The 27,609-nt window shown below is 40.6% G+C and overlaps 2 protein-coding genes and 1 long non-coding RNA gene across 4 annotated transcripts in view; 1 reads left to right on the top strand and 2 right to left on the bottom strand.

The window, feature by feature from the left end:
- The window catches only part of LOC131138615 (cell adhesion molecule DSCAML1-like), a 74,494-nt gene extending 63,646 nt beyond the window's left edge, over positions 1-10,848 (bottom strand). Inside the window, exon 1 of one of the 2 annotated variants that reach the window (XM_058087694.2) lies at positions 10,564-10,848. In XM_058087694.2, coding sequence (XP_057943677.2) covers positions 10,564-10,606 — 43 coding nt within the window. In that variant the 5' untranslated portion in view covers positions 10,607-10,848. The remainder of the gene's footprint in view (positions 1-10,563) is intronic. The other variant, XM_078787542.1, reaches the window with a different exon arrangement.
- LOC131138622 (uncharacterized) lies at positions 10,596-19,839 on the top strand. The gene is made up of 3 exons (XR_009132119.2): positions 10,596-11,224; positions 17,850-17,946; positions 19,158-19,839. It is a non-coding gene; the product is annotated as an uncharacterized LOC131138622 (long non-coding RNA).
- Positions 17,984-26,018, bottom strand: scn4bb (sodium channel, voltage-gated, type IV, beta b). Its single transcript, XM_058087708.2, has 6 exons — positions 25,676-26,018; positions 25,364-25,542; positions 21,787-21,950; positions 21,495-21,714; positions 19,144-19,273; positions 17,984-19,035 (listed from the first exon to the last, which is right to left on the bottom strand). Exons 2-6 carry the CDS (start codon positions 25,452-25,454, stop codon positions 18,936-18,938), a joined length of 705 nt encoding a protein of 234 aa, XP_057943691.2. The 5' UTR covers positions 25,455-25,542; positions 25,676-26,018; the 3' UTR covers positions 17,984-18,935.
- Between the last annotated feature and the right edge of the window lie 1,591 nt (positions 26,019-27,609).

The following is a 27,609-nucleotide window of genomic DNA, read 5'->3' as shown; positions in this document are numbered from 1 at the left end:
TTTTTGCGACTCCCGAGAATATCGATATAACGAGACTTTACTGTATGTGTAATTTACACAAGTAGACCCCGTAGTTGAGACTGTGTCTTATAATCAGGTGACCTAAAAAAAATAAAAAATATTTTAAACTGTACTATGGAAAGCAGGAAGTGAACAAATGTAACAGTTACTGATTGTAAAATTACCAGATGGAGGGGTAGGTTTTAATACGCTATGCTTCTTCCTACTCCTTTTGGACATGTACTCACATGAACTGTGAACTGATTATGTGATGCGCTCAATTGTAATATGATGCATGTTCAAATGAAATGAAACCATTACCATTACCATTACCTTATGGTGCGTAAAATCCGGTACACAGAACATTGACGTGGCTTGGAGGAGTAACACAGCTGCCCGGGCGCCGTTCAGTGAGTGTTAACAGTCATCAGATTATTACTACTATGGAGGTAAGTGTGTGTCAAGGAGCTGTCACTCAGTTGACCTGACTTGAACAGCAGGTCTCAGTGTAGGTCAAAGTGCACCTCAGACACATGGAGAGCATGATGACAATGTCAGCAATTGTGCATGTCCTCCATGCTCATCTGAAACAGCTACGAGCATTGTGTTACTGACAGAGGAAGTTATTTAATAATCTATAGTTGTCAAGGCAGAAAGCAGACCCATTATTGAGTAAGGACCTCAAACAATGCACAACGATGAGCCAATTCAAGAAACAATACAAGCAGTTGATGTTTGCTAAATACAAGGATGAAGAGTCTTGAACCAGTCATGATGTGCTATATATATATATCACTATATTGACACTTACTATGGTACTCATTATGTCATTTGATGCTCATATCACCTCGTACTTCAGTATGTGAAAAAAGATATATCAGGAAAGCAGGAAGTGAACAAATGTAAACAGTTACTGATTGTAAAAGTACCAGATGGAGGGGTAAGATTTAATAAGCTTTGCTTCTTCCTACTCCTTTTGGACATGTGGAACTGTGAACTGATTATGTGATGCATTCAATTGCAATCTGATGCATGTTCAAATGAAATAAAACCATTACCATTATCTTTGTGTAATAGCCAAAGCAAGATATTAAAAAGACATCAGCTATGACTTTGGAGCAACATGAGCAACATTTTGGCCTCTTTTCTGATATGTTGTTCACCCAACCACTCATTGTACGTGTTTCGCTAAGGCCTGCAACTAACAATTATTTTAATAGCCAATTAATAGGTTGATTATTTTTTGATTAATTTGATTTATTTTTCAAACAAAGGCTGACAAATGATTTCAAAATTTAATCAAGTTTTTTTTAATCTAATTAAACTAAACTAATCTAAATTACCCGAAAGTTGATTAATCATGATTAATCACCATTTCAAAATACGCCTGAAATATGGCCATATTTACAGCATTTACTTAACAGAAAGAGAAATGACAGGACAGTATTACAGTATTATTTTATATTTTTATCCATTGACAGATCCAAATGAACTGAATATGTCAATCAACCTAAAAGATAGCAAACAAGTCTAAAAATCTATTTGTCAAACACTAGTCTCTTTAATGGTAGCAGAATATTTGAATCACACACTAACTGTGTCACTATGAGCAAAGACGGGTTGCGTTCAAAGACGACAAGTAATTATAGGTAAATTGAACTTGTTTTTTTTCCAGCATATTTAAAATTGTCTGAATTAAGAGTTAAGAAGGGAATGATAAGAATATCCATGTCATGCTTTATAATGCTGTTTATTTTCACACATATTTTTATTTTTGTCAGTGTCCCTGAATGCATCCTGCGTTCTTATAATGACAATGTAGAAATGTCATTCCCAGGATGAACAGTTGGAAAGACATACATACTAAATATGGTGCTGGAATCGTACTGCTGTTGATGTGTTCAGGTCAGAATGAAGTTATAAAAGAGCGTCAGAGTCTGTGTGACACGCCACAGTGATTCCGTCTACCGCCATGTCATAACAGGTCGGCTTGCTCTGGTGTGCTTACGTTAATTACAAAAAATGTAATGTAATTAATTAAATAAATGAGTTCCATTAACGTGTTGTTTTTGACAAAAAAAAACACATTTTTAATTTCCGCCTCTTAGCAGCAATCCCTTTAAGAATGCATGGATGGAGTTTTCTCCACAAAATCATGGCAAATGGGCGAGGAAGAGGAATTTCTCCAACACCAAAATTGAAGTAGAGAAGTACAAACAATCTACTGCAAACCAAAGAGTCACTGGCACAGACTGCTACATGTGCAAATAAATAAGAAATTCAAATAAATAATTTGCTCATAATTTGCTCTGGAGCGGTGCCTTGTTTGATGGTCAAGTTGTGAAACACATAGCAAGATGATATGGCAAGCACAGCCATACTATTTTAGTTTCACTTTTCTACCACTAGATTTTGTGTGTACGCATGGTAAGACTCTACGTACGCAGAAGTACAAGTGGATAAATCCCATACTTTGTGTGGGAATGTTCTTACGTATACGTTCTCTGCAGTGGTTTGCTATGCAAGATATCAGAACGGGGCAAAGCTGATGTGTGTGACTCTTGTTTTGCTTAAAAAAACAAACATAATAGGTCTGCTTTTATGGATGACTAAGGACATTAAACATAGTCATAGTCATTTTAAAGTGAAATGATTAATCGATTACCAAAATAGCAGCCGAGAAATTGGTTAATCCATTAATCCATCATCAATTAATCACTAGAGGTGTAGTTTGGATCATATTGATTTGGTCTGTGTAGGGCCTACCCTGCCCGAACACCCAATTCTCTAGACAACAAGCTTCAAATTATTCAATTAAGAAAAATTATTGTTACTTGCAGTTACAGTTTCTACTATAGCGTTCGCTTATGTAATACAGTTTGTGTATGATTCAGTTTTGATGGAAATTTTCACGAACATTTGCCTTGGTTCCTGTGCAGTTTTGTTTTTTGTCTGACTTTTTGAAAACCAAGTAATAACAAAAACTGTACAGATTTTCCATTGGGATTACAGTAAAGTCTCGTTATATATCGATATTGTCGGGAGTCGGAAAAAATATCGATATAACCGGACTGTCGATATATCCGATCCTGCGCCGAACTGCATTAAAAGTGGGCAATAATGCACTCGACATTGTTCTATAGTATAGAACAATGTCGAGCAGCTTAAATCAATCTTTGCTTAAGGATTTCAATACCAAAAAAGAACACGGCGAACGGCTGCTTCCAGTCAACTTTATTTTTCACACTTCCACCACCAGAGCACAGCACACACACCACTTCCTGGTTCACAGGTCATGCTCAACCCGCCCCACATAGCTGGCCAAACACATGCCTGCAACAGAAGAACCAACTGCGTTCGTGGTTTCTCTCGTGTGTATAGAATCTATACACACGAGAGAAACCACGAACGCCAGCATGTACATATGAAAAACAGTGATTATTGCAAGCGATAAAAAGATATCTGAATACAACACAATTAAATACATGTATTTGTACGCTTGTGTCTTCGTTGGAATAGGTGTGTATGCTATGTCAGTTGGTTCTTCTGTTGCAGGCATGTGTTTGGCCAGCTATGTGGGGCGGGTTGAGCATGACCTGTGAACCAGGAAGTGCGGGAATCGGTGTGTGTGCTGCGCTCTGGTGGTGGAAGTGTGAAAAATAAAGTTGACTGGAAGCAGCCGTTCGCCGTGTTCTTTTTTGGTATTGAAATCCTTAAGCAAAGATTGATTTAAGCTGCTTTTGTATCGATATAAGCAGACCAAATTGGCTGGCGGGAGATGAAAAGGGCATCGTAGTAACCGGATTATCATAATAACCGGGTATCGTACTAACGGAACTAATTATATCATAAAAGACTAGAAATTTGCCGGGAAATGAAAATAGTATCGTAATAAGCAGTAATTCGTTATAACCGATATCGATATAACGAGACTTTACTGTATTTATTTTTACCTGTGCCTCTTCTGCCAACCTAAACAAAAGCGGGAAAAAGTTATGTTCTTGGCCTATACCTCATCATTCCACAACTATTGAACTAAACTCAGGTAAAATTGCGGAAGTCCTGAAGTGTTCTCTGTTCTCTGGTGACAAAATGCTTCCCTTCTTAGCAGCATGTGGACAGTCACTATACTCACTTAGTAAACTCAGATGGCTTCATCAGCCGCACTCAAACAGAGTCAGGGAGGGAGCGCCATAATGCTGGAGGTAGTGCTTGGTCTGCCAGAGCTGCAGCAACTATTTTATACATCCTTCCAGAACACTGCATGAATATGTATGTCGTAGAGGTAGAAGTCATAACCTATGCAAGGTTTCATCATGCATAATGCAGCTGATCTACGCCTCTCTGAGACGTGTGTGCGTGTGTGCCTGTGTGCATACACACACACACACACACTCACACACCACTCAACTATAACAGGGATGAGGAGGTAAACAAACCCCAGAGCCACCAATGTGGCACCCCCATGCCCAACCAGAGGTGTAATACCACATGTTCTTCCACTATCTTCATCCTTTATTTGATTTGATGGTAAACCTAGCCAGAAGGACAGGGCACAAATCAACTTGATTGAGATGTGTCATGGAAGCCAGCTGTAGCTGTCCAAGTATGTGCTCCTCCTTTTCATAAACAACTTCATTACCAAATAACATTGGGGTGGTTTATATCAAGATTGTTTTTTTTTCCATATGAAAAGAGAAATGTAGTTTTAGCTGTGTCTTTACTTGACAACAGCATTTCAGAACTTACAGATCTGTACAGTGGGACACCGATTTTTGCTGTTAACCGGTTCCAAAGAACATCAAAATGAAAACTATTTAAAAAACTCATGTAAATTAAATCTGTTTCAGATACCCAAAAAAGTTAACACAAAACTGTGGTTTTGTTCGCAAAGGTTCTACACTTTTTTTTTCCCCGTAGAAAATTATGTAATACCATCTGATACACAAAAATATTAACATATTTATATTCTGTAAAGAAAAAAACTGTACATGCAGAAAACAATGTGAAATTACTATACATGAGGAAATGACGTAACTTCCCATTCGTCTTCAACAGTGTTTCAATTGAAACACTGGCACTTCCCAACTTTCTTTGGCCCCATGGTGGGTTATTTAGCAGCGCCACAAAGAAAATGCACGGACATTTAGTCAGCAACACATTCTGTTCTTTCTTTGGGGACTGGATTTGCAGAACAATACAGTACATAGCTAACCGACTAGTCTGTTAACGTGCAACATTGTATGAAAACCAAGACACTGTACAAAATTTGGGCAAAATTGGACAAAAACTTTGTAAAAACAAGTACAGTAAACCTCGGATATATCGGATTCAATTGTTCCCACTGGTTTTGTCCGATATAAGCGAAATCCGTTATATGCGTATACCGGAAAATGTCCGCATATATCGGATTTATATCCGGTATATGCGTAAATCGGATTTTATCTGTTATAAAAAGGCACTTCCTTGACTATGTTTCCAATGTACCTGGACTGGGCAATGAAAAGAGACGTAAGGTAATGAGAATTTAACTTTATTGGACTCTGAGCATAACAAATTGTTAATTAAGCTAGACCCTGTTACGCCCGTCAGGCCTACGTTATTTCCAATAGTGAGGTTAAGATCTCATTCACTGCTGTGCTAGTATTATTGACGTCACTCACTTTTATATTTGTCCTAAATCTGGACCCAGGAGAAAGACACCATGCGGCCATCCGATATATGCGAGGGAAATTGGAACGGGACTAGAGATTTTGTCCAAAATAGGCGAAATCCGTTATAAAAAATCCGATATATGCAATGAATTTTTATTGGAAATGCATTACAGAAAAATTGGTTCTTTTTTTATCTGTCCGTTGTGAGCGAATTTCCGATATATCCGAGTCCGATATATCCGAGGTTTACTGGAATTCATTCATGCATTTTCTATCCCGCTTATCCTCACAAGGGTTGAGGGGGTGCTGGAGCCTATCCGAGCTGTCTTCGGGTGAGAGGCGGGGTACACCCTGGACTGGTCGCCAGCCAATCACAGGGCACATATAGACAAACAACCATTCACACTCACATTCATACCTTTTCATGATGATGTCATGAAAAGGTGACCTCGCTGGACACAGACACAGACTTTGGGGTGGGATTTGAGAACAGGCATGTTTTGTAACAAAGACTCAAGCAGTGTATTAATAACACCACAAAGCTGAGTCATCAACGTGTGGGATTCTTTGCTTGGGTGCCCAATTCCACTGTATAATACGTGGGCACACAGACCTGGTCTTGTTGTCTTGTCTGTACCTCTTGTGAGTTTTGATTTCTGTGCTGCAGAACTTCTTTAACTGAGTCTGGCACTAGTAATTCTAACACAACCGTTGCTTCTAATTCTTCCTGTCTGATAAATAAAATGTAATTAATGCCTATTTTTTAGGTACAAAGTTTGGCTGTACAATAACTGACATGGTGTACGACAACTGAGACCTATTTTTGCCAATACAGTGGAACCTTGATTACCATTGTAAATCAATTCACGAAGGTCACAATCAATTTTTTCATGAGAAATGATGCAAATCCAATTAATATGTTCTGAAAGCTTAAAAAAATGAACAAAAACATTCATTCATTCATTCATTTTCTACCGCTTTTGGGGTGCTTGGGGTGCTGGAGCCTATTCCAGCTGTCTTCGGGCGAGACTGGTCGCCAGCCAATCACAGGGCACATATAGACAAACAACCATTCACACTCATATTCATACCTATGGACAATTTGGAGTCGCCAATTAACCTAGCATGTTTTTGGAATGTGGGAGGAAACCGGAGTACCCGGAGAATACCCATGCATGCACGGGGAGAACATGCAAACTCCACACAGAGATGCCCGAGGGTGGAATTGAACCCTGGTCTCCTAGCTGTGAGGTCTGCGTGCTAACCACTTGAGTTTTGTAGTCTAATGATTCAAAATGAATATAAATACATATATGCGATGAATGAAAGGTATAGATTTTGCTTTCAGTGAAAACGGGATGTGACACAAAGACACAATGTGGCATCGAAATCAACACAGACCATCTTTGTATTTTGCCATGAATTATTTCTTGTGTTCAATAGCGTTTATCACCTCAAGTCTCTCCTTTTCTATTGATCACGGCTGCAAAATCACCCAATGGAGGCAAAGAAAGTTGCATGGTGAGAGACACTGTTGAATTCAAGAAATAACGATTCACTGTCAACCAGTCCAAGGGTGTACCCCACCTCTTGCTCAAAGACAGCTGGGATAGGCTCCAGCATACCCGTGATTGGTATAGAAAATAGATGGATGGTTTTATGCGTATGTAAAATGGTAAAATGAGTTTTGTAACTTGTGGAACATAACTGTCTCAGTCGGCCAATAACTACATCATCAACCATTGATGACATCATAGTTCCTGTTTCCATATGTTAGCAATATACTGACAAGAACATTTTGTGATTAAAAACAGTTGCAGTCACACAGTGTATTAATAACGCGACAAGACGATTCAACGCCAACCAAAATTTAGGCACAAATTTGCAACGCTAACATACTAATCAGGAGTATGCTAACCGAGGCGTATGAAAACTGAGGTACATGAAACTTTTTTCCAAAATGCTAGGTCAATGTCACATTCCCCTTCATGTTGTCGCTCTTCTTGCCCTCTCTGTGGATGTTTTAGCGGTGACTTCTAAATAACATATTTTTATTTTTAGTGGAAACCTGCACAGGGTGGGAGGGGCATAATGGGTGGATACTGTCATAAGGGGTGTGAATTGAATATTGGCGAGATGTAGGGAGATAAGGTAGGTATAAGCTTCCCTAATCCTCAGGGGTCTCATGTAAGTAGGTGGACCGTAGGAGGAGAAGTCGGAGGGAGGGTGTGGTTGGGGTTACATCTAATCAACAGAGGGGTATCGGCAGCTCCCCATCTTGTGTCTTTCTGTACACCCTGTCCCCAACAATCTGCAACCCGCCCCACCCACCACCGCCAACACCCTCCCCCCCCCAGGCCTGTGCTGTGTCAGTAAAAAAAAAAGTGTGCTACTTCAGCAGTCCCCTGGGACCTGCTCCCCCCTCACATCAAAGCAGCCAGTTTCTCTCCTAATGTGAATATCAAATCTGTGGATCACAAGTCCCAGCACAGTCTGCATAAACTGCCCCTCCCCCCCAGCCTTTAATTCTGCCTAGTGATGAGGGAAAGAGAGGGAGGGGAGTTGCTGCGAGAGGAGAGGAGGAGGAAGCTACAGCGGGAGGGAGCGATGGAGAGGGAGATCGAACAAAAACAGCGACTTGTTTCTGAGATTTGACATTTACAGAATGCATCCACTCCAAAAAAAAAAAAAAAAGCCAAAAACGTGCATCTCAACCAGCATGTCAGATTTAAGGTTTTGCATCAGCAGTTCATATTAGTTGTGTAATTACTCATCGACTGGTGGGTGATGAATGCCTGCAGTGACACACTAGTCTGCCACATCCAACTTTGCGGCATCAAAAGTAGGCTACAGCTCGTCACTTTGTTTGCCCAGGGGTCATTAATGTTGACCTTGCTGTCTTTAAAGTTACTACATTCTAACTGCTCTCATTTTGCTTCTGTATTCATGCTTTGATCATTTCAGCAATTTTGCATATGTAAGATTAAAAAGGTAAAACATGACAGATTTGAGGCCTGCTTAATAATGTCACCCGGGTGGAGCCCACAGCTCTGTCATTGAGCGGTGCCTACTGCTCACATTGCAGCTTTAATTGTGCAGCCTTGCAAAGACAGCACTGGGAATTGGACTGCAGGAAGGGAGGGCGAATTTAGCATATTTCTATTTGTGGAGGTTGAGCTGCATATGGGGAGGACACGAATATGCCAGGGTGAAGGATCACCTTATTGCTTCACGAGCTTCACATTTCCGTTTAACTTGAACGCATCACGTTGTAATGGAGGGGGGGGGGAGAGGCCAGCAGGGCTCAGCAGGCCTCTCTATACATCAAACTGATCCTCATCCGTTCCGTGACTTAAATGACCAACTAGAACATCGAAATAAAAGCCTTAAATTTGATGGAATATTTAAAATAACCGTAGAGTGACCGGCATTGTGTTGTAATTGACTCGGCCCTTTAACCAATTGTTCGATAATGACTCCTTTTAGTACACCTGCGCGTGACTGCTTCCGCCATTTTTCCACTCCCGCTCTTACTTTCGATTTAAACAAGCCGTTATAATAACATCAACGGATGTCAACTCTCTTTCCTTCTGCTGGATACAAAAGTGTTGAAGCCAAGTGTTTACAACAAAACAGGGGTGTCCCCGTCCTCTTCCCCTCCTCCTCCTCCTCCGTAATACACACACACGCGCGCGCACGCGGAGCAAGGGACCCACGTCCCGGCACGCGCGCGAACACGTCTGAGGGGTCCAGGTGCGCCATTAGTGAGGAACATGACCGGGCAAGTCTGCAATCTGGTCCCCCCCCCCCCCCACCCCAACGCCTGTAGACACCCTCATTTGCGTATGTTAAACATGCACGTATAGACACACCATGGCTTCATTAATCCGCCCTTTAAGTTCATAAATAAATAAGACAAGGTGATTTTTTTATCTAATAAAATAATCATAATAATCAGGCAGGGAATATGTGGCCTTTATGAATTCAAAATTGACTTTTTTTCGTTTGCTGAGAGAACAGACATAAGGTGAATTATTTTTTTTTATGTATTAATTTCTGTAATTTTCTTATAAAGCAGATATTTGCGTGATATTTAGGAAAATTATATTAAAACAAATGCATTATATTTTGCTTTTATACATCAATTTTAACCCTGCAATGGTGAAGCAACTAATTGCACCAATTAGGGCCTTTATGCGGGTTTCGACCTATTTAACTAACAGGGCCGTTGTCAAGGAGAGGCCTTTTGTTTATCATCAAATTACTAATCGTAACAAATTGCCGCTAATTCCACCCCCCAAAAATCGATGTAAAATAATCAGGTTGAAAACGACTGGCTTCGTGATGGAGTTTTAACACGGGCCTATCAAAACAGCTGCAATTAGCAAAATGTGCACGACGAGGTGGATTGGGGGGGGGGGTGCAATCATTAAAAACGTCAAAGGCTGCACGGTCCAAAGTTGAAAGATTGCAACATTTGTGAGTAAATTCCTTGCGATGGATATGTTGCATTGCTAATATTTGCATGATTTGCATGTTTTGACTTCTCCCTCAGCCTCTCGCTGTATTTGCACCTCATTCTCCCCATTCAGCCATTTTACATATTCATATCCTTACTGGTAATGCGAAAAAAAACAATCCATGCGTTGCGGTGGCCTAGAAGATCGAAAACACACTCACACACACTCACAAAAAAAACACTTTTCATGTGTACTTTGTTGAAAATATCCACATTTTAACTATCGTTTCTATTTGGGTTAAAAAAGCGTCGTTTTTCTCCTTTAATTAGAAAGCATAAGACGACGCATCGACGCCTCAATCCATTTTCAAAGCACCGACAACAAATGGATGAACTTAGAAACTATCACACTAAACACTCACTAAAATGTCAATATTTAATTTGTCTTACCTTCTTGGAGAGAGTACAGCAGGAGTAAAGTTACAAGCCACATGCCATAAATAGCAGGTGTATTTTTCGGAAATATTTGGCAATCCTGGCAAGTCTGAGGCGCAGCTTTTTTTTTTTTTTTTCTTTATTTTTATTTTTTTTCTCCGCCAGGTGGGTCTCCGTGCTGGACTGGCGACTGTGCTCCCCGGAGGTCTCTCCAGCCCTGCCGCCCCACTACGAATGGAGGGGAAAGGAGAAGCGCCTCAGCCCCGCCCATGTCCCTCCTCTCTGCCCGGGACTTGCGCGTATACAAATCCAACACCCCCCCTCGACCATTACGCACCGCAGAGAGTGGACCCAGCATGGTCGAGAGGGGTTCGTCTGAGCTGGACGGTGTGGATTTTGAACAAAAGCGCGTCTAAATTGGATCACTTTGGCAGTTAACACCCGAGGGAGGACACCCACCTGTGACCCGGGGCAGGACTGACCACATCTCTTTGCGCAGCGTGGATAGCAACACGGAAAGGCGCACTGAGGCAATACTCCACTTTTGTTAATTAAACATAAACTACAGAGATCTATGCGAGTCCATTACACGATGCGAGACTTTTCTTTGTCTACAACACAAGTGGGTACAAAGCACTGCGGTTGGAGTGGACCTGTACGCGCACAGCAAAAGCAAGTAGGTAAAACCAACCAGGAATTATTGAAATATTCTGATACATTCACACAATTTACTACTTCATTTGCTATGCGCCATTATGGAAATTGTCTACTGGGTTGAGTGGGCCGATTTAACATTCGATATGACACTCCCATGCAGCATACTATATATTTCAAGTGAATATACACATATAGTGAAATACTTTTGGTTGGAAATGATAGTAAAAAGTATAAATTTGTTAATGAAGTTGTTTGTTTTGACGCCACAACTGTGTTACTGTTGATGTTTGTACTTAGTGCTTGCAATAAACCAGCATGGTCTTCCTTTTCAAACTGTACACATCAAGTGTGTGCTTGTTCTTAATTTATCCACGTTGTTAATCAAAGAGGATTAAATAAACAAGTTCTACTCTCTTTCTACCCACTGTAATTCATCTGCGGTTGCTGTATATGAGAGTAGTTGTCGGTGCTTACGGATCAGTGCACCTACGGAATATATGCCTTTTCAACTTCAAGCTCAGTTGACAAGCTGGAGTCAAATGAAGCTCATTGCTGACATCTGCTGGTTAAACTTGTACATGCAAGCACAGTCTGGATCATAACAATGTATTTTATCCACATTTATCCACATTTCTATTGCGCTGGAGGTGTTCCCAATTAATTTCACTACAAAGCCATTTTTTAAAAATACATATAGTAGTTCTCTCCTTACTTTGCAATACTGATATGGTGAGGTTTTTTAGGGTACACACACACATAATAAATACCGTATGTCTATTTTTCATCTATTCATCTATTTTTCTCTCACAGACCCTTCTGCTAGCTTAACGTTCTCCAAGTTTTGGATCAACATTTCCAAGAAAAATTGCATTTTATTGGATTTAGCTTCAGAACCCCTTAACCCCCCACCTCATTCTCTTTGTTCACTTGCTACATAATCCTCAAAAATGCCTCACACACACACACTCATAAACCTCATTTGAAAGTATATAGGTATACTCACCACTAATGAATGACTGTCAACTGTTGTGTCTCGGCAAACAACTATGGTGTGTTCAAGGACCGTCAAACAACGTGCGAAATCTCAACGCCTAATGAAAAAAAAACATGATCAATAAAGAATCAACATGAAATATTGTGGGCTTTTTTTAACAGCAGTACACGTATGCTGTAAATTTTACCTGTATTATCACACCCTTATACATTATTACTGACTTATGTTGAATGAGATGGGTCGTTACAGGGAAAGTCATTTTTGACCAAAAAATCACAAATCTTATATTATACATTTATGTGGTATGGCTAGCACCTTCAAATAACAAATAACTTTCTGTGAAGGTCTCATATTGCTAATGAAAGTTAGCAATACACTCTTCAGAATTCACACAAAGGTTCAATTCTATTATTCTGTTAATGAAAAGGGAAAAAAACATTAATACCAATCCAATGTCAATCATATACGTAAGCTACCTGAACAAAATGTGAACAATTTAGCTTTGTGTTATACAATAGGTGACAATGCAACTTAATTGATCTAAGTAATATATCTAAGTAATGGGTTTTTCATGGCTATCTAAACAACCATGAATTCTCAAGTATCACTAATGTGATCAATCACTAAATGAAAGTAAAAAAAAATCATAAAACAAAAAAAATTATGAATGATCACCGTTTCCTCATTAAGTATGGCTTTAAGCAAGCATATGTCACGTATTCTTGGCCTAAAGTATGCCTTTTCAAGCACAATAACGGCTAAATGAACTCCATTCATCCACCCATCTTCTACCGCTTATCCGAAGTCGGGTCGTGGGGGCAGCAGTCCAAGCTGGGAGGCCCAGACTTCCTTCTCCCCGAACACTTCCACCAGCTCCTCCTGGCGGGTCCTGAGGCGTTCCCAGGCCAGTTGGGAGTCTCTCCAACGCGTCCTGGGTCTTCCCCGAGGTCTGCTAACAGTTGGACGTGCCCTCGACACCTCCCCAGGGAGGCTAAATGAATTAAAATACAAAACAAAATTGCATGAATTGTAGTATTCTACACTAGTAACACAAACACCAGAACAACAGGCTTTTATTGCGCAGTAAAATATCATTATACTCATAATAACACCACTAATGTTTGGGCCATAATCTAGCTACAACTCAAATCTGGGCCTGTGATGTCACTTCCTGTCCACAAGTCAGGAAAACATTTTGCAACAGTTTTATGGCTTATTATCTACTATATCTATCTACTATATTGTGGTAATACGAGTAAAAAGGTGACCGTAGGTGTGATACTTCATGTCTATGGGGGCTCTAATAATGTTAAAAACTATCTAAAAGTCATCTGGAATCAATTAAATGCAATAAATGAAGGTGTACTGTATACAAACAGAAATCATACACGTATAAATATATTTATACATTTGAAAAACACTAAGGACACCAGTTGCTATTTCGGCAGCTAGGCTATACGTCAATGCTAACAGTTAACCTCCTTGCAGAGATGCTTTAAAGTGAAGATAGCACAATACAACTTGCCATTGTCAGACTTTTAAAATGTATTAAACATCAAGTTGGTGCTAGTTAAAGTGCTTTTCTTACCTTTTCTTACCAGTACTAAGTCGTGTGCTTCAGGAACCACCAGATGAGCATAAAATGAGAAAAGTTAAAAACCAGGAAGTAGAGTAGCCCAGAATGTAGAGATAATTGGACCGTACCAAGTTCCAATAGTATCAAGGGAGGTTAGGGATTCATTTCACTGACTCTATTGCGTTTTATGTTAGGTTTGGTATTTTTATACTTTGGGATACTATTGTTAAAATGTATACAGTATTTTGTTGGCTCACTGTCGCATTTTAGTGTTTTATGGAATATCATTGTATTCTCCACAAGTTGCTATTTCGGCAGCTAGGCTATACGTCAATGCTAACAGTTAACCTCCTTGCAGAGATGCTTTAAAGTGAAGATAGCACAATACAACTTGCCATTAAAACAATGTAAAGACTGCTTTTGCGTGACAGCAAAAGCCGTATCATTTGTCAGACTTTTAAAATGTATTAAACATCAAGTTGGTGCTAGCTAAAGTGCTTTTCTTACCTTTTCTTACCAGTACTAAGGTTGCTGTCGTGTGCTTCAGGAACACACCAGATGAGTATAAAATGAGAAAAGTTAAAAACCAGGAAGTAGAGTAGCCCAGAATGTAGAGATAATTGGACCGTACCAAGTTCCAATAGTATCAAGGGAGGTTAGGGATTCATTTCACTGACTCTATTGCGTTTTATGTTAGGTTTGGTATTTTTATACTTTGGGATACTATTGTTAAAATGTATACAGTATTTTGTTGGCTCACTGTCGCATTTTAGTGTTTTATGGAATATCATTGTATTCTCCACAAGTTCTAACAAAATAATCATATCCACTATGTCTGTCGTTCATTTTACTCATGGGCCATACTGGATACCAAGTAAATAGAGTATAGCAATACAGTAAAGTCTCGTTATATCGATATCGGTTAAAACGAATTACTGCTTATTACGATACTATTTTCATTTCCCGGCAAATTTCTAGTCTTTTATGATATAATTAGCTCCGTTAGTACGATACACGGTTATTATGATAATCCGGTTACTACGATGCCCTTTTCATCTCCCGCCAGCCAATTTGGTCTGCTTATATCGATACAAAAGCAGCTTAAATCAATCTTTGCTTAAGGATTTCAATACCAAAAAAGAACACGGCGAACGGCTGCTTCCAGTCAACTTTATTTTTCACACTTCCACCACCAGAGTGCAGCACACACAGCGGAAAACACCCGTCCCTCGCGCCTACCCCTCCGGGTGGCAACACCTTTCCTATCGATAGTTCCGGGGTGAATTATGTCCCGGTAACCAGTAATCACTACAGCGTAAGTTTATTTTTATTTACTGTAGTACAAAATGTATTGTAGTACAAAAGCATGCTAGATACGCAATCCATGAACTCAAGGAGAAAATTACATGCCATATCAAAGATCCGCCCACTTTTAATGCAGTTCGGCGCAGGATCGGATATATGGATAGTCCGGTTATATCGATATTTTTTCCGACTCCCGAGAATATCGATATAACGAGACTTTACTGTATAGGAGGTGTTGAGTTTGAACACAATCCTCCTTTACCAAGCCTTCCTGGCAAAACATGCATGGGTGTCTAAGGTGTGGCACAGGGGCCATTTGTGGAATGTGGCTCATTCCAAAAAAAAAAAAAAATGTTGAAAATAGTGCAAAAAGACATAATGTAGGAAAAACTAAAATGTTGATAATAATAACTAATGAAACTAAAAAAGTGGGTAGCAGACCAGAAGAAAAGGATGAGACCACTGGAGAACCCCTGTTTTATAGTGTGTTTGTACCTTCATAACATTGCAACACAAAACACATTTAGCTCCAAACTTGATTTTATTTCATGTTTCAGTAACCAACAGAAAAAGAGCCGACATACAGGGAGAACCTCTAAAGGCGTGGACGTCATTTGAGGGAGAGCGAGAGCATCGTATAGCTGAATACTGGCGTGCAGAGGTGGGGAATGAATTGATATGAAGTCTGCAGTCTAAACAACTAAAGGGGTCCCATCCCACCAGATGCTCCTCTCGCTCTTCTCCCTGCATCCCAACATCCGGCTCGGGAAGATTCTATTGCTTGCAATATCATCACAGTGACGCAGAGGATCATTGTTACAATTGTTCAGAGCATGCACTTACATATATTCGTCATTTGCATAGAACTGGTGATCATCACACTGCTCTCACCACATAAACAAACAGAAGCTATGTCGTCAATTCCCAAATAAAGTCTCCATACAGTACAAGTATCTAACAACAATGCTGCAGTTTGTTTTGTTGTCCTCAAGTTCACGCAGAGGACATTCTTGCTGAATCGCATTGTATAGCTCAATCAAGATGCATTTGGGTTTTTTCTTAAATCGGGACAAATTCTTGCTGTTTTTGCATTTTAAAACCGTAAAGTATTAGTCGGAATTTTTCATTTGCAGACATATATTGCATTGTTGTACTGAAAACCTTTTTAGTCACAAAATAAGTCCACTATTTTATTATTTCTTCTCAAGGGATGATACCATATACTTTAGAATAATCAGTGTACAGCTTATATAGCAGTATAGATTTGCTATGCACTGAAAAAAGATTAACAAACAAATACTTAATTAAAATATTATTCTGTACCACTTATCCTCACGAGGGTCGCAGGGGTGCTGGAGCCTATCCCAGCTGTCTTCTGGCAAGAGGCGGGGTACACCCTGGACTGGTCGCCAGCCAATCACAGAGCACATATAGACAAACAACCATTCACACTCACATTTATAACTATGGACAATTTGGAGTCGCCAATTAACCTAGCATGTTTTTGGAATGTGGGAGGAAACTGAAGTACCTGGAAAAAAAAATTCAAACCGAGCGGGGAATCGAACCCGGATGTCCTAGCTGTGTGTCCTGCATGCTAACCACTTAAAGTGCAAGATCTCTCGACATCAGTGAAGGCATTAACATGTAAATTGTATTTTTTTTAAACAATATAACATGTATGCTGTACATTTGAAGTGTACTGTCACATATTCATAAATTATTACTGACTCAGGGGAAAAACTATAATCGCAGAATAATTTCCAATGAACCAAAAATAATAGAAAATACTGCCATAGAAGCTGCTAACTGTGCATCCAGGTTTTATTTCTATAGCATTGTCCCTAGAGAAGAAATACTGTAATAAAACTGAGGGGTGGACTCACTTTTGTTAGACTCTGTACCTGAAATTCTCTGAACCCTGAGATGGGATTATGAGATCATTGCACACTTTCTGCAGTACCAATCCAGCCTCTTCTCATTCTTTCCACTTAAAGCCACTCCATTGCTTCTCATCTTCTGCTGTCACAAAGATAACCTGACGTCAATTGCTTGCTTTCTTTGTGTTTTTTTTTTTTTTAGCCCTCACTTCAATGAATACATTGATAACCCTGCAATGACACACGTCCTCCATGAGTACAACAGCAGTATTGCTTCAATTCAACAGTTAAAGAATGGAGGCACAACAAGAAATGCCGTTACAGTATTCTGATGTAACACCTGTTGAAGGCATCTACATTCACATTTGGCCCGCTCTTTGGAGGTATTCTTCTCAATGTACAATACTGGAAAATAAATACGTATATTTTCCATTCATATCATGACATGGTACTTCACGATTATCCTTGCTTGGCACAATCAGTACCTGTGGATATGACACTGTGTCACATGGTCATGGAGTTAGAATCACGTTCTTACTTCATGGGGAAGACAAAGCATATTTTTAGCTCCCCTATGGTATGCATGGAGTGATGCGGTGGACACAGACAATACATATCACTTATAGCTTTAGCCATATACAGTAATTTACAGACATGGGTTACAATGACTGTACATCCCAAAGCTAAAGCTATTACTTGTAATGTAATAGAATATATACGTCTCTTATCTGTATTTTTTAAAGCTTTATCTACTTGTTGCCTCATGTTACATGCATAAATTGCATTGGTTATTTTCCATAGAAGCAGCGACAGTACATTTTTCTGTACGAGGGAGAGAGATTGTCTTTTTATTATCTTACGTTGTCATTATCTTTGTCATGTTTTACAGCATGTACTGCGACCTCACTTGCGGAGGAACTGGGATGCAACAGCAGGCACCTCTGTTTGATATCAAGCCAAGACAAGAATAACGAACGTGTTTAAAGGTAAGCCATAACTATCATAACTGTATAAAATGTGACTATTTAAGTTCCACACTACAATGGTTAGTTTTCCCTCAAGAATTTGTGTCCAATAAATGACTGTGTTGTATAATAACTGCCATGACATGAATCCACTTTGACACATTTGAGAATCACTCATAGTGTTTATAGTCATTCCATATTGACCTAAATATATAAGTTGGGATTTTGGATAATGGCTCTCACTGTGTTTTGCTGTAGTCCATCCATCCATTTTCTATACCGCTTACCCTCACGAGGGACACCGGTATACTGGAGTCTACCCCAGCTTCGGGCGAGAGGCGGGGTACACCCTGGTCTGGTCGCCGACCAATCACAGGGCACATATATACAAACAACCATTCACACTCACATTCATATCTATGGACAATTTGGAGTCACCAATTAACCTAGCATGTTTTTTGGAATGTGGGAGGAAACCGGGGTCCCCGGAGAAAACCCACGCATGCACGGGGAGAACATGCAAAGATGGCTAAGATGTGGGGGAATCGAACTCGGGTCTTTTAGCTGTGTGGCCTGCGTACCACCGTGCAGCCCTGCCAAGAAATATGATATGATTAATTAGATATGAAAAAGAAGGACTACAAGGTCGTCTTATATTCAGGTCAATATGGTATTTTTTTTTAGAGCAGCATGGAATCAGTATTATTAATGCGCTTTGAAATTGTGCCGCATACATAATAATAACACACGACAAAGATGCAGTCTATGAAATGTATAATTTCACTGTCATATGTATCTAGGATGAAAATATGCTGATGGCTTATGGAGTTTGACATATGAAGGAGCAAAAACAGTGAGCTAAAGTGTCTTTGGTTGTGTTTTTTTTTTTTTAGTGCAGATAACACAAACACTATTGCATTATTTGTGTGCTAGCGTGCTTGTACAGTACAATTCTGCAATGAAGGCGCATACATAACAGCACTGCTACGCTTTAGAATACATGCACTTCCTCATTTCTGTTTTGGGGTTTTGGGTTTTGAATCCACTTTGGATCCCGAGAGGCCGTTTTCTGTGTTGTCGATCCCTGATGAAGTTACAAGGCACTCCTTACTGCTCGATGAGGAGAGAGGAGGTGACGTAGTTAGACATCAACATTAATTAAAAGTTCATGTATGTCGGGAAACGACATGAATGTTTGTGCAGTGACGCTAAACTCACTTTTTCTCCTCGAGCTTGGAAAGGACAAAGAGAGTGAAGTTCTTCAGTAGCATGAAGCCCATGAGGAGTGCAATGGCTCCGCCCACCGCTGAGGCGATGATGATGGTCAGCGTGTTGTCCACCACCCTCACTGTAAACAACAGAGGAGTCGCTGCACTGTCGTGAAATGTTGTGGATCACATGCACATCAAATGTTTCATGTTTAATCATCATTTCCTCGTGTGTTTGACTCCCTGTCCCTGTCCCTGGCTAACAAACTATCATTGGTCTATGGCACTGGTCTCAAATTGAGGCCCCATATTTAACATCGTTGTATGACACCTCCATAAGTGTATGCTTAGCACCCTCCTCTAGAAGAGACTCCACAGCCTCCACCTCCGATGCCTACGACGCATTCTCCATGTCCGTTGGCAGGACAAAATCCCAGACACGGAGATACTACAGCGAGTTGGCATGAAGAGCATGGATGCCATCTTGAGGGAGAGACGTTTGCGCTGGCTCGGATGGATGCAGGTCAAATTCCAAAGAACATCCTGTATGGAGAACTCGCTGAAGGCACACAATACGACTGGGCGCCCCCGCCTCTGTTTCAAAGACGTTTGCAAAAGAGACATGAATCAGTGCAACATCGACGTCTCAACCTGGGAGAGCCTTGCTGAGGACCGATCTTCCTGGCACTTAACTTGAAATCTGGCGAAAAGGGTTAGGGTTAGCGAGAAAAAAACGTGTTTTTATTTTGGACAGGTGAGTATCGCACTGTGAGAACGTTTATCAAAACAAACCAATCTGTAACTGCAACACAACGAGCGTTCCGTTTGCACTTCAATCTTGGTAGACATGATACCGTACCAGCTCCAAACACCATCTTGTTATGGGGTACCAACTTCAGAGCTACTGGATCTGCATTGAAACAAAAATCAACCGTTCCACCTCGCATGGGCCAGAACTGATTTCATTTTTAAAACATAATGAAACAGAATCGGGGCCTGCACGGCGGACGATGTAATTAACGCGCAGACCTCACAGCTAGGAGACCAGGGTTCAATTCCACCCTCTGCCATCTCTGTGTGGAGTGTGGAGTACTCCGTTTTCCTCCCACATTCCAAAAACGTGCTAGGTTAATTGGTGACTCCAAATTGTCCATAGGTATGAATGTGAGTGTGAATGGTTGTTTGTCTATATGTGCCCTGTGATTGGCTGGCCACCAGTCCAGGGTGTACCCCGCCTCTCGCCCGAAGACAGCTGGGATAGGCTCCAGCACACCCTGTGACCCTTGTGAGGATAAGCGGTAGAAAATGAATGAATGAATGAAACAGAATGGCATTATACAGTAAAGTCTCGTTATATCGATATCGGTTAAAACGAATTACTACTTATTACGATACTATTTTCATTTCCCGGCAAATTTCTAGTCTTTTATGATATAATTAGCTCTGTTAGTACGATACCCGGTTATTATGATAATCCGGTTACTAGGATGCCCTTTTCATCTCCCGCCAGCCAATTTGGTCTGCTTATATCGATACAAAAGCAGCTTAAATCAATCTTTGCTTAAGGATTTCAATACCAAAAAAGAACACGGCGAACGGCTGCTTCCAGTCAACTTTATTTTTCACACTTCCACCACCAGAGTGCAGCACACACAGCGGAAAACACCCGTCCCTCGTGCCTACCCCTCCGGGTGGCAACACCTTCCCTATCGATAGTTCCGGGGTGAATTATGTCCCGGTAACCGGTAATCACTACAGCGTAAGTTTATTTTTATTTACTGTAGTACAAAATTTATTGTAGTACAAAAGCATGCTAGATACGCAATCCATGAACTCAAGGAGAAAATTACATGCCATATCAAAGATCCGCCCACTTTTAATGCAGTTCGGCGCAGGTTTGGATATATGGATAGTCCGGTTATATCGGTATTTTTTACGACTCCCGAGAATATCAATATAACGAGACTTTACTGTATGTACTTTTCGAAAATAAAACTTTACTTTATTTGCCTTTTATTTAACCTACAAATGTGTCAGATCATTTTTCCTGATGCTGTATGAAATAATGATGGAAAAAATGACGTCTGTTTTGTGGTTGACTATGATCGATAGAACAGATGGAATCGGAAGTCACATTCTAAAAGCGTCTCCATCCCCTTTTAAAGCAGCTAGCGGTGGTACGTGGCTCGACTTCGCCACAGACCTCCAGGTTGTCCAAGCAGTGTCTATGTAATCAATACTGCTGACCTATTTATCAATATATAAGATAGCCAAGCATTTATATCATATTAATCTTGCTGAATTTCTGAAAAATTTTAGCAGCTACCAATCAGATTCCCAGCAGATCGCTCGTGTACTCACACTCGTCCACGACAATGAGTCTGAAGATGGCGCTGTGGTTCTTGCCCTTTTCTTTGCGGTTACGTCCAAAACAAGTGTACTGGCCTCCATCCTCGAAGGTGATGTTCCACAACAAGATAGAAATGTTGTTGTTTTTGTTCTTCCCCACAAATTCAAAGCGCTCTTTGTACATCTTCACATTGGGCACCGCCCCGTCTGTCGGTATCATGGCCTCACACACCTGGTGATGAGGAAAGAGGAAAGCTGTCACGTTGAGGTGTAGTGAATTTATCAAGCGGTAAGAAGGTATTACCTTTTGCATGGTACCGTTGTCGTTGAACTGCCAGTTAAAATAAAGGTTCTCAATGCCGATGCAGCTGGAGTAGGTGCAGGGCAACATGACTGTGCTGCCATTCACGGCCTCCAGGAAGGGAATCTTCCCCACTGACATCTCAAGGGCCTGAACAGCCCCCACACCTGAGGAGAAAGATATAAGGATGATGGACACTGTTAGAGAGGTATTTATTAAATACTTTCAACCAACATCTTTTTACTACTGAGGTTTGCTGTGGTGTTTTGTTTTTGTTTTTTTTTTACCACATATGGACCTAAATATAAAGAAAATCTTATCATTGGATTTTTGAGATGTTTACATGCAGACACATGGCAAAGCGCACGTCAAAAGTAATTTTTAGAAGCTTTTTGTTGAATCTGAGCTGGAAAAAATGATGAATAGAATAAAAACCTCCATATCCAACCCAGCAGTTGTGATGCATTTTTTGTGTGATTCGGTTTTCGTAAAATCTTTATACCATATTACACATAACAAACTCATTAGTTGTCCTGTATCGTTTCGCAAAACTGAGCGTCCAAACAAATTAACCTGTATTAATAGTCGTTAATACAGTTCTTAATCGTTAATCGTTCTTCAGGGAAGAACTAAATTTGAAACACTTATATGCTAGGACTACGTTAAAAAGCATTTCAGTATGTGGAATCAAACTATGGAATGGATTGAGTAAGGACCTCAAACAATGCACAACAATGAGCCAATTCAAGAAACGATACAAGCAGTTGATGTTTGCTAAATACAAGGATGAAGAGTCTTGAACCAGTCATGATGTGCTATATATATATCACTATATTGACACTTACTATGGTACCCATTATGTCATTGTATGGTCATATCACCTTGTACTTTGGTATGTGACAAAAATAAAAAAAAATAAACATAAAAAAACTTAAACCATATTAGGAAAGCAGGAAGTGAACAAATGTAACAGTTACTGATTGTTAAAGTACCAGATGGAGGGGTAAGATTTAATAAGCTTTGCTTCTTCCTACTCCTTTTGGACATGTGGAACTGTGAATTGATTATGTGATGCATTCAATTGTAATCTGATGCATGTTCAAATGAAATTAAACCATTACCATTACCATGTATTGATAATCATTACTAATATAATCAGCCATAAATCTTGCATGCACAAGAGACATGCACCAGGTATTGTGAGAGAAACTATAGGCGAAAAAAAGCCTGCTGCCGAAAGGTTTGTCACGCATGCTCCACAGCTTGAATGACAAGAATGGGTATAGAGTAAATAGTAGCAGACGTGCTAGCTAGTCTCCGTGAAAGATTTTCAAAACAGTTCGGAACGAGGAACAAAGTTCTTTGGATTTCTCAAGAAGTGCCATCCAGACCAACAAAGGCGAGGATTGTGACTTTTTTACTTTTTGTGCTATCCATCCATTTTCTATACCACTTAGGGTCGCAGGCATCCCAGTTGTCTTCGGGCGAGAGGCGGGGTGCACCCTGGACTGGTGGCCAGCCAATCACAGGGCACATATAGACAAACAACCATTCACACTCACATTCATACCTATGGACAATTTGGAGTCGCCAATTAACCTAGCATGTTTTTGGAATGTGGGAGGAAACCGGAGTACCCGGAGAAAACCCACGCATGCACGGGGAGAACATGCAAACTCCACACAGAGATGGCCGAGAATTGAACTCGGGTCTCCAAGCTGTGAACCCTGCAAGCAAACCAGTCTATATATATATATATGTATATATATATATACAATTAAATTCTATATTTTGTGGTCTGTATCTTAACAATAAATACATTTTTATATTCTGTACTTAAGGATATGATGTGTTCTCTTACACTGTAATATAATTGCCCTTTTCATTTTATAATGTAAGATTAATGTTTATATCAACAAAACGTTTGGTTACTGCATCAAATCGCATCGTTTAAAAAATATGTGTATTCTGTGTTGATCTAGATTGGAATCCAATCATCTATCACAAAGAGATTTACATCCCTACTAATTACATTGATGAATGGGTAATTCTGGTGCAATTGTGGGAGTTACTATTAACACTAATTTGCCCAACTCATGCTAAAACACTAACTGTGACATTTACTTAACATATCTTTGCATCGCTTCACTGTCACAGTTTGCTTACAACAAGGTCAAGGTCAACATGCAGTTTGAGCATCATGGCTTAAACAACAGAACGCTCTGCATGGAGACCGTGGGGCACAGTGAAGGGGGTCATATGTGAGACTGTTATTGATTCATTCACATCGCACCCTCACTATCGCACGCTCTCCTCTAGCATGGTGCATGGTGAGTTTGCAAAAATAGAAACATTAGAGGGGAGAGTGACTGACACCCCTCCTGTGTCTATCCTTTTGTGCTTTCACAAGTACACAGCACGGACACATGCTTGTACTACAATCATTCTGTAGTTTTTACTAACAAAAACAATCACATCAAGTGCATATGTATACCAAAGTTGAATGTTTTAACAAGTCTAATCTACCCACAAGTACCATTGCATCAACTGTGTTTATACATAATGCAAAGCTGACCGAAAACAATAAGAGCATCATGAGTTTATAAGAGCTTATCACTGCTATCAACTTGTTTTACTTTAAAAAGTTCAAGTTCTGATGAAGGAGACAAATGCTGGTCACTGTCAGATTAGAAAAGTCACTGCATCATTCTGATGTGATTAATCAACATTCATTCATTCATTTTCCACCGCTTTTTCCTCACGAGGGTCGCGGGGGGTGCTGGAGCCTATCCCAGCTGTCTTCGGGCGAGAGGCAGAGTACACCCTGGACTGGTCGCCAGCCAATCACAGGGCACATATAGACAAACAACCATTCACACTCACATTCATATGGACAATTTGGAGTCGCCAATTAGCCTAGCATGTTTTTGGAATGTGGGAGGAAACCGGAGTACCCGGAGAAAACCCACGCATGCACGGGGAGAACATGCATGGCCGAGGGTGGGAATTGAACCCTGGTCTCCTAGCTGTGAGGTCTGCGATTAATCAACATATGCTTTCTAAAAATATATATATACAGTAAAGTCTCGTTATATTGATATCGGTTAAAACGAATTACTACTTATTACGATACTATTTTCATTTCCCGGCAAATTTCTAGTCTTTTATGATATAATTAGCTCTGTTAGTACGATACCCGGTTATTATGATAATCCGGTTACTACGATGCCCTTTTCATCTCCCGCCAGCCAATTTGGTCTGCTTATATCGATACAAAAGCAGCTTAAATCAATCTTTGCTTAAGGATTTCAATACCAAAAAAGAACACGGCGAACGGCTGCTTCCAGTCAACTTTAGTTGTAGTACAAAATTTATTGTAGTACAAAAGCATGCTAGATACGCAATCCATGAACTCAAGGAGAAAATTACATGCCATATCAAAGATCCGCCCACTTTTAATGCAGTTCGGCGCAGGATCGGATATATGGATAGTCCGGTTATATCGGTATTTTTTCCGACTCCCGAGAATATCGATATAACGAGACTTTACTGTATATATAACGCAGGAGAAAAACAGTACCAAGCAGAATGGTGACGATCAGGTTAAAGTGTGTCTGCGAAAGGCCCATCTTCAGGGTATCAAACCCCATCCAATGGACCTCCACGGCCATAGAGTATCTGCTCCCAAACGATGATGGTGAATTAATATCCTTTATCCCTTTTCAGCCTTGGTAGTTTACTGGGATGAACTGGAAACTGCTGAAGGTTAGAAAGAGGACACAAATAAAAGACAGCTAAGAAGAAGTTGCTTTATTATTGTCCTTCCATGCAGAAACATGTCTAAGCTTCAAAACTTCAAAAGGAAAGAAGTTCATGTGTTCTTAGTTCTTACCTGCTTTAGTATGAGGTAGCGTTCTTTCTTCTGAGGCCGCCCCCCCCCCCCAGCACAGTGGATGAGCGGCTGCTTCTCACTGCGTTGCACAGTCAGGGTTCATTCAAGGAGAATCCGCTAGCCCCGCACTCTCACTGCAGCGACTGCCACATTGCAGGAGCAGCCGGGAGACGAGAGACAATTAGAGAGAAAAGGCAGCTGAACGGGAGGTAACGCCGCCACTGGAAACTGACTCCTCCTTCTTCTATATTCGCCTCTTCGGGCTATCTAACAACTTTTACTTGTGTCCTTTAAGCTGGCTTCAAGCCACCTCTCTCCCTCATCCCTTTGTCTCCACACACTCAGCTTCACTCGTATACCTCTCCTTCCATCCACTCCCTCCCCTATCGCCTTTGCTGACTCGGGGTGTGTATGCAGGCACTTTTGTCAGAGTATTTGTGATGAGCAGAGAAAAGTTCTGCAGTGCAGGTTGGGCTTGTGTGATGCAGCCGCAGGGTCCAGCCAGACCATGATAAGCATACGTAAGGATGCATTATTCCGCTAATGCACCATGTGTGGTTTTGCTTAGCTTCTTCTTAGTGGTCAATCACGTTGTTACATCTCTGTGTATTGACGCTTGTTTTATCTGCTGCTCAGAAGGTCAAACCTTCTTTTATGGATGCCAGTAGCACCTGCTATGTCCCGTTGATGCAATTGGTGCAATCATTTTTCACAACAGGACGGCAAATTAGTCTAAACACACAAAGCATTCTGTCATTCCAGGTGAGAAACTTATCACGTCATTAGTCATTGTCAGTTGACTGATGTTGCATTTTTAACCCTTAGCAAGAGCCGTACAATAACCTGAAATAGGTGGCGATTTAGAATGTGGCCGCACGGTGGTCTGGTATTTAGCACGTTGCCTTCAAAGTCAGGAGATTGTGGGTTTGCATCGCTGTCGGACAATCTCTATTGGGGTGTACAAGTTCTGCGGGGGAATGGGTTCTCTACGGGTGCTCCGGTAACCGCAGTGGGAAATGTTCCAAACCTGTAACAGGAAGAAAGAAAATCAGCATCCTGCTGCAGAATGGTAGGCTGCTGCTGCAGGATCACACACAGCAGCATGTCAATGCTCAGTGGCTGCTTGTGCGTACCGTCAGGGCGAGCAGATGAACTGACCTACTGTACATTTTCAACTGAAATTCTAGGATTTGTTCCATAAAATTGTAGTCATTTATTCCCAACAGTCTCTTAGAAGCACTGATGTGTATGTTAGATTAGTTTCTATGTGTTGCCATAGGGCCTTCAGAATCAGTAGTGGTGGCCTATGTCATTAAACTGTTAATAATGGGGTTGTGGCTTCACGGCGTGAAGTGGTTAGCACGCAGGCCACACAGCTAGGAGACCTGAGTTCGATTCCACCCTATCTCTGTGTGGAGTTTGACTGACAGTGACTACCATATTCACAAGGCTGTTTGATATGACATTGGGGAAACCTTTCTTTAAGAGGTGGGATGTACTCTGGAAAGATTGCCTGTCAATCATGTGGATGGAAGCTGTTGAATCAACAGCACACCCCAGAGTTCACATAGACAGTGTGTTGTTTGTTGGCATATGTACCTGTAAACTGCCTCACGGGGTTATCTGTTGTAAGAACACTCTGAATCCAAATGGAAAAACCTGATTTTGCGGCAATTACAGCAATTATGGCTATTCTTGCTAAGTGTTACTATAACAGGCATTTAGTGGTACAGTAAAGTCTCGTTATATCGATATTCTCGGGAGTCGGAAAAAATATCAATATAACCGGACTATCCATATATCCGATCCTGCGCCGAACTGCATTAAAAGTGGGCAATAATGCACTTAAATCAATCTTTGCTTAAGGATTTCAATACCAAAAAAAAAGAACACAGCGAACGGCTGCTTCCAGTCAACTTTATTTTTCACACTTC

This window comes from Doryrhamphus excisus, linkage group LG21 (genome assembly GCF_037039965.1).
Source record: "Doryrhamphus excisus strain RoL-2023G ecotype Guam linkage group LG21, RoL_Dexc_Guam_v1.1, whole genome shotgun sequence".
Classification (NCBI taxonomy): domain Eukaryota; kingdom Metazoa; phylum Chordata; class Actinopteri; order Syngnathiformes; family Syngnathidae; genus Doryrhamphus; species Doryrhamphus excisus.
Note: the sequence above shows the minus strand (reverse complement) of the source record. Positions and strands in the feature narration are given on the sequence as shown.